Source organism: Protobothrops mucrosquamatus, unplaced genomic scaffold (assembly GCF_001527695.2).
Source record: "Protobothrops mucrosquamatus isolate PMUCROS unplaced genomic scaffold, P.Mucros_1.0 scaffold5328, whole genome shotgun sequence".
NCBI lineage: Eukaryota > Metazoa > Chordata > Lepidosauria > Squamata > Viperidae > Protobothrops > Protobothrops mucrosquamatus.
Window position 1 is genome coordinate 76,348 of NW_015391192.1, and position 8,306 is coordinate 84,653.

General features: G+C 46.5%; 1 protein-coding gene across 1 annotated transcript in view; it reads right to left on the reverse strand.

Annotated features, from left to right (window-relative positions):
• The window catches only part of LOC107299712 (myeloperoxidase), a gene marked incomplete at its 5' end in the record, with an annotated part of 87,433 nt that overhangs the window by 64,577 nt on the left and 14,550 nt on the right, over nt 1–8,306 (reverse strand). The window contains 3 exons of the mRNA XM_015829056.1: nt 1,749–1,924; nt 7,404–7,497; nt 7,961–8,069. Coding sequence (XP_015684542.1) covers nt 1,749–1,924; nt 7,404–7,497; nt 7,961–8,069 — 379 coding nt within the window. The remainder of the gene's footprint in view (nt 1–1,748; nt 1,925–7,403; nt 7,498–7,960; nt 8,070–8,306) is intronic.

Here is an 8,306-nt window from a genome sequence, read left to right on the forward strand (position 1 = left end):
GTCGCCAAGGACGCTCTCAAGAAACTGACTTACGACAATTGGCATCACAGGTTGGCTGACTTTCTTCTAGCCCATCGTACTACTCCGTGCACTGCCACGGGTAAGTGCCCGGCCAAACTCCGTTGGGGTCGTCGGCTCATGACTAAATTGGACAGGCTGCATCTGGAGCGAGTAGCTTCACAGGTGTCTCAGCCACACCCACCACGGGTCCTGCATGAGGGTGATCCTGTCTGGGCCAGGAATTATGGGCCTGGACACCTCTGGGTCCCGGCTGTGGTCTGCAAGGTCTCGTGGCCTCTGTCCTACGAGGTGTCCTTAGAAGATGGCTGCGTTCTTCGCCGCCACATTGATCAACTTCGAGTGAGGCGGGACTCACCTAGGTTTCCTCCTCTGTCTTCGCTAGGGGGGGAGGAAGAACGGGAAATGCATTCTGGGAATCAGAATCAGCAGCCAGCACTGACTGTTGAAGACGACATGGGTACGCAACACCCACATTCCGTTAGTGCTCCAAATAGGAATTCTTGGGGCAGAGGGCAAACAGACACCCCCACACTCACTCCAGCCTGGGAGTCACATCAGAGGTATCCTCACTACCCTCAATTCACCAACAATACTCCAGACAAGGAGACTAACTGGGAGCATACTAACAACTCACAATATACAAGAGAGCAGGCACACCGGGGTGGAGACACACCCTTTTCAGAAATAGCTCACAGAAGGATGTCCCCACGCATTAGAGCTAACAGGGAGGTATCCTTGGACCCTATCACTACAGAAAGGAGCCAGGAAAATTACACACCTTCAGGGAACACTGAAACGAGCTCAGAGGGCTCAGGAAACTCCCCAAGAGGTAGGTCAACCAGGTATAGTGAACAGCAGAGTCCTGACTTCCTGAGCCTAGGAGGCGGGCAGGGAAGCCAGGCAGCAGTCACTAGACAACCACAGGGTAATTCACCTAGTGTGGAAAGCAATGGGGAAAACAATGCAAGTTCTCCAGGTCCGAGAAGGTCGCTATGGGTAAAAGGCCCTCCTAAATACCTTGCAGATTACGTGAGGTGAGCAAGAGTTTAGGAACCTGAACATGAGGTCCAGACTGATTAGCTCTTTGGGAAACTGGGTTGGGGGCATTGGTTCTCAGAAAAGACAGAACGGACCCATACCTCTGACACTATGTACATTTATTGTAACAGTACGTGAACAAAGGATTCACCAAAGGTGGCGTCCATGTTGGGCGCAGCATTACTTTATCTAGGGGGGAGGGGTGTTGTGTCCTGAGCCTGCAAAAGCAGGCTCGGGACGATGCAAGAGTCCCGGGCATTTGCAAAAGCTGCCCGGGACCAGACTGAGCGGCGCTGGCCTTGCGCGCATGCGCAAGGCGGGAAAAGACTACCTGTGATTGGTTGAAATTGCCCGGGGATCAGAGGGTATAAATAGAGGCCTGCGTGCCTCTGCTCGGGTTGTTCGTTGACTGTAGTCAGAGAATAAAGACATGTTAGAAATGCATTGCTTCAAGCGCCATTATTCTCCGGACTTAACAGGTACCACTTTGGTGGGAAAGTAACAGCATTCCGTGTGCCTTTGGCATATAGCCATGCTGGCCACATGACCACAGAAAATGCCTTTGGACTATGCTGGCTCTCTCGGCCAAGAAACAAAGATGAGCACCGTGCCCCAGAGTTGGACACAACTGACAAGGAAAATTTTACCTTTACTTTTGGTTAGTGTATTAGTTCAAAAATGCAAAATACCTGTGATATTGAATTCCTGAGGAAATACATCCTGCAGCTTCTCTTTCAAGAGGTCCAAGGCCACCAGCCTATAATGAGCAGCTTTCACATGCGACCGAGTTTTTCCTACAGGTTGTTTGAAAGACACTAGGATATCTGAAGGGCGTACTGTCTCTTTCCTTAGTTTTTCTTCTAACCTGGTGAATCAGAAAATACCTATATCAAGACTGCAGAATAAAAGCTTTTCCTCCCACAAGGTGTGTGTTACAATGACCCAGTCAGAGATGCTAACTTGAGAGGCAGAGACTGCCTGATGTTATCTAATGAAATCTAGGGATGAACTACGGGGGCTTCATAATCCTAATCTAATACTTTACATTTCTTCATGTCATCATTCGCCCTTTGATTTCTTCCTGTTGCCTAAAATGGATTTGATTATGCAAGGATTCTGTGCCTCTAATGAGGGGCAGGCATGCCTGTTTGAAGTGGGTCAGAGAGCATTCCAGAAATTGCTGAGTCTAGAGATAATGCTCTCTCCCACTATCCTTGACCGTTTAAGCCATATCCTGTTTTTTGCTTTGCTCAGTAGCCGATTCCCTATTTTTATCTCTTGGTCAATGTTCAACTGTCTGGTATTTTTCCATACTATTAGGAATGCTGAAATCACAATGTTTAACATATTACCATATATGGGATCCAGAGGGGTCAGGAAATGCATACGTTGTATGAACTATATATGTGCTCTCTGAACACCCCTCAGGGTTCAGATCTTTTTGCTTTATGTAGCCCTCTGAACCTGCGCAAATAAACTTTCCTTCCTCAAAGAGCTGGCTTAAGTCCTTTCATTCCACAAATGTTTCCTGGCACCCGCAGATGGGACTTTTGAGCGAGGCGATGTTTCGCTGAGGGCGGCTTGACCCCTCGGACCTGAAGGGAAGCCACTCCTGAAATATTCTCCAGGCGCCATGGGGGAATCCCCTCTGGGAGACAGAAGTGACTTCTCTGCGGAGCCGACGGTGCTGACAGCCAGTCCAAGAACCCTTGGGGGAAGGAAAGGAGGTCTGAACCAACTCCTGGCCAGGATGTGTGTGTGTGAAGACGCCTCAGGCAAGTATGTATTAAACTGGGAAAGTACCTATCTCACTTGAAGATAGAAGAGGGGGATTGATCGCCCCCCCGGACTCGGGACGTCGTTCCTAAAGAAGTCTGTGTTAGGGTGTGTGTGGGAGGTTAAGCCATCTGCTGCTGCAGTTCCTATAGGTGACTGTCGAGCTTCCAGCACCATAGGTCAGTGGCGTTGGCAGTGTTATTGTCAGAATGGGGGGGGGGAAAGTAGTGTGCCTAGCACACCACTTCAATGTATGTTAAAAGGTTTTGATCAATATTTTAATCACACCAAATATAAAGTGCCATACCCCCCAGTTTCCAAGGATAGGCTGCGTTTCCTGTGCGAAGATTGGTGGCCTCATTTAGATGTAGGCTGGCCCCCTGAGGGAACATTTAATACTCAGATTATTGATGATTTAACTTCGCTGATTGCAGCCAATGAAGAGAATTATCCAAACCAATTTCAGTATATAGATCAGTGGGGGGATGCAGTAGCAGAAAGGGCAGACGATCTGCTGCAATGCCAGGCAGAAATGGTGCATTTGTGTGTAATTAGACCAAAAGGAAAAAAGTTGAAAGTGGTGGCAAAAAGATATAAGGATGTGAAGATTGTAGAAACAAAGCTGTCTGACTTGAAGAAAGAGGTTCTGGTAGAAGAAGAGGAAGTGGTGCTCCGACCCCCTCCATATGTGCCACAGCCGCATCCCCCACCCCAGCCTATGGTAACACCCCCACTGCTCCAGCCTGTGGCAGGGGCCGTGGCTCGGCCAGATAGCGTGCAAACAGTGGCTCTGCAAGGAGGGGATTGGATTGGCAGGGACAGGATGGACAGATTGACGGGGACCAGGCTCGGGCTTAGAGGAGACCCCCCCTGAGCCTTTGGTTACTATGAATGTAGGGGGTCGGCAGACAACTTTTCTGGTGGATACTGGTGCAGGGAGGTCAGTTGTGAATAGCCAGGTTGCTATACCAGGTCCCCACTGCATACAAGTTCAAGGTGTGACAGGACAAGTATTGGGACGCCAAGTGCTTCAGCCAGTAACATGTGTGTTTAAAGGTTCAAAAATTCAGCATGAATTTTTATACATGCCTGAATGCCCGATACCTTTGCTGGGCAGGGATCTACTCAGCAAATTAGGGGCAACTATTTCCTTTGACGAGGGCCAACAAAGGATTCAAGTGAAACATCAGCCTGAGACTATGTGGAGGTTAATGGTTGTGAGATCAGTAGAGGATGAGTTACAGGAGGAGAAGTGGAAGGAATTTGGAGTACCAGGGCTGTGGGCAGAAGATAACCCCCCAGGCTTTGCCGCCCACCACCCACCGGTAATTGTGGAGACAAAACCATTGGCCATGCCCGTGCATATTCGCCAGCGGTCATGTTCCAATGATGCTATAGTTGCAATATATGAGAGTATTCAAAGGTATTTGGAGGCAGGGATTTTGGTGCCTATCCAGTCACCTTGGAATACCCCCATATTGCCCATCAGAAAGCCAGATGGGTCCTACCGCCCGGTCCAGGATTTACGTGTCATCAATTCCATGACAGTGACCATTCACCCCGTTGTGCCCAACCCATATACTTTGTTGAGCCTGATTCCACCTAGAGCAGCGTGGTTTTCTGTGATAGATTTGAAGGATGCGTTTTTTACAATCCCCGTTCATGAGATGAGCCAACCTTTGTTTGCCTTTGAGTGGGAGAACCCAAGGACTGGATTGAAATCACAATATACTTGGACAAGGCTGCCACAGGGATTTAAACATTCACCCACCCTGTTTGGTACTGCTTTAGGGAAGGATTTACAGCATTTTGTGTCCCGGCAAAGGGGGGACACCCTTTTGCAATATGTGGATGATGTGTTGGTGACAGGTCAGACAGAGGACACTTGTTGGGAAAATACAGCTTCTTTATTGGGATTGTTATTACAATGTGGCTATAGGGTATCTAGGAAGAAGGCTCAATTGGTGAAACAGAAGGTGCGCTATTTAGGGTATGACATTGAGCATGGACATAGAGCTCTGGGGTGGGAGAGAAAGCAAGCAGTATTGGCTATAGCTGAGCCCACAAACCGGAGACAATTATGAGGTTTTTTGGGTTTGGCTGGCTTTTGTTGGATATGGATTCCAAATTATGTTTTAATGGCGGCCCCTCTATATTCAGCCACAAAGGGGGGTGAGCATGAGTTGTTTTGCTGGGAGGGGGAACAGAAAAAGGCTTTTAGGGATGTTAAGCTAGCGCTCACATCAGCTCCGGCTTTAGCCTTACCAAATCTGGAAAAAGCTTTTGATCTATATGTGGATACCAGAGATAATGTAGCCTTGGGGGTATTGACTCAACAGTTGGGCCAGTGGCAATAGCCAGTAGCGTATCTGTCTAAACAATTAGATGGTGTGGCTCAGGGGTGGCCACATTGCTTGAAGGTCCTTGCTGCTATAGCAGTCCTGTTGCAGGACTGTAATAAATTGACCTTCTCATGTCCTGTGAATGTGCACACTCCCCATGCAGTGCAGGCCATATTGGATAATAAAGGGCATCTATGGATAAGCAATCAAAGGCTTTTCAAATATCAAGCACTGATGATTGAAAATCCACAAGTCAAACTGATTGTCTCAAATCGACTAAACCCAGCCACCTTGTTGCCAGGAGACATAGACATAGAACATGATTGCTTGCAAGTGTTGGAGAGTGTTTACTCTAGCAGGCCTGACTTGTCTGACATCCCTCTTCAGGCGGCTCAGCTCAATTGGTATACAGATGGTTCCAGCTATATGCATGAAGGACAAAGAGTTTCTGGCTATGCTATTGTAGATGATGATAAGGTTGTGGAGAGTGGGCCTCTGGGCCCTGAACACAGTGCTCAGGTGGCTGAATTGTGGGCATTAATTAGAGCATTAGAAAGAGCTGTGGGTGAGACTTTGAATGTGTGGACAGATAGTAAATATGCTTTCCTGACACTACATGCACATGGAGCTGTTTACGAAGAAAGGGGATTTCGAGATTCAGCAGGCAAATATGTACAACATGAACACCTCATTCAGCACCTCCTTAATGCAGTACAGATGCCAGCTAAAGTTGCAGTTATGCATTGTAAAGGACACCAGAGGGGAGTAGATAGGGTGGCCCAAGGGAATAGGAGAGCCGATTTGGAAGCTAGGAATGCTGCTAAAAGAGGAAAATCTACCATAGATCTTTCCATACATGTGGCCATGGATCTGGGAGTCCTGCCCCCTACCATCCAGCCAACGTATTCCCAGCAAGAATGTGTAAAGGCAGTCACAGATCTTAAGGCTACTATCAAGGATGGGTGGTACTTGTTACCTGATGGGCGCATCTTTGTTCCACAGTCCTCAGCTTGGGCTCTGGTTCAATTTTCTCATGATGCTACCCATATGGGTAAAACAGGGCTGGAAGAGGCATTAGGGTGGGAATATTACATCAATGGGATAGCTGGCATGGCAGCTCGGGTTGTGTCCCAATGTGCTACCTGTGCCAAGGTCAATCCTCGACAAGGGCCCCTTTTGCCACCAGGAACTATACCCTCATCGTATTTTCCTATGGATTCTGTAATGGTTGATTTCACTGATATGCCTAGATGTGGCTTGTACAAAGCCCTATTGGTTTTTGTGGACAGGTATACAGGTTGGCCGGAGGCCTTCCCCACTAAAACAAAACAGGCAAGGGAAGTAGCTAGAGTTTTGTTGAAGGAACTGATCCCGCGGTTTGGAAGCCCATCTCTTATTTCGTCAGATAATGGGCCTGAATTTATACATCAGATTAATCAAGCTGTGGCCCAGTCAGTAGGGTCCAAGTGGCAGTTCCACAGTGCTTTTCATCCTCAGTCAGGTGGTCCGGCTGAGAGAATGAACCGCACCCTAAAGGAGAAAATTACTAAGATCTGGGACATAAGGGAGGAGTGTGGGCTCTGGAAATGGTACAGGAGCTGAACAGACAAGTGGAGAAACTTAGAAACTATGTTATTGAGCAATCAGCACCTAGGTTGGTGACCAGATGTCACTCCTTTAAACCAGGGGATAAGGTGTGGGTTAAACATTGAAAGAAAGAGCAGCTGGAGTGTCGATGGAAAGGGCCGTACGAAGTGATATTGGCCTCCCCTCTTGCTATTAAAATTGCAGATCTTTTTGCTTTATGTAGCCCTCTGAACCTGCGCAAATAAACCTTCCTTCCTCAAAGAGCTGGCTTAAGTCCTTTCATTCCACAACATGTTGGTATTTTTATTCCAACTGTGTGCTGCCAAATCAATGTGATACCGTGGGATTCACAATCGCAATGAACAATAAAAATATCCACAATACAAAAGCTGTAGCAAAACATGCACAGTAAAGATACGGAATAAAAACAGGAATAGCTGGAATACTTAAATCAGTTTGTAACTGGCGGAAATAGCCATGTTTTCTAAATGAAACAAAATGGCACATTGCCTGAATTTTTGTCTGAACTTTCACACGGAGAAGTCATCTAGTAAACAGCGCAGCAAATCTTCATCAAATAGAGTAGATGGGAAAAGGGCAAAATAAACCTGGCTTCTGGAACTTTTGTGCAAATCTTACCAGTTCTGGGTATATTCATAGGCAGCATCTACTAATTTCTTGGCTTCTTCCACATTCTGCAGAAGGAATCGGGTTTCCAGTTTCTTTGCAATGTCTAAAAGAGACACTTGGTTTGGGTTTTGTTGAAGGAGACACTTTAATCAAATCCCACAAAAACAAACTAATGAGAATATAGCTTCGCTAACCTGGTCCATAACCTGAATTCTAAGTTACTAAACCACACAACTGAGAGATGAAATCCACGGGTCTTAGAGCCAGCAAGGTTCAGAAATACTGCCTTAGGGATATTTGGCAGACTTCTGAGTGTCCATCAAGAAAGGAAATGCAGACTGAATTTCTGCATTGGTTCAAACATTAGCAAATTATCCTTAAATGATCGTGTTTTTTCCTGCTGCAGTGAGTTGATCACATAGAGGCAATCAAAACACATTTGTTCCTGCAGCTTGTTCTTAAATGATGGGAAAAAAAGTATTTTTACAAAAAATGCGGACACAGGCAGACCTCTACAGACATTCCAACTCTACTTTAAAAAGCGTTTCTAAAGTGAAATACCTTACCTTGTAAAGAAAGGTTATCTGCCTCTTGAGGCTTTACTGCTATTAGAATACCCAGAAGAACGAAGACCAGCCTCAGCCCTTGAAGAAAGCATAGGTTTGATGTGAGGTACTTGCAAATCGTTTGGGAAAGTAATCTTTAACTGTCATATTGAATTTTAATATAAATTTGGAATGTCAGAAGCTGGTTACTCTAGATCCACAAACTTGGACAGGACAGTGTGTGTGTATAAAAATACTTGCCCTAGATCTGCAATCTTCTTTCCTTTCACCATTCTAGGGCTACTACAATTGGGCAGGAAAAATCTGGATCATCCATAGGTGGATCATCCGCAAATAGGGCGGTCAC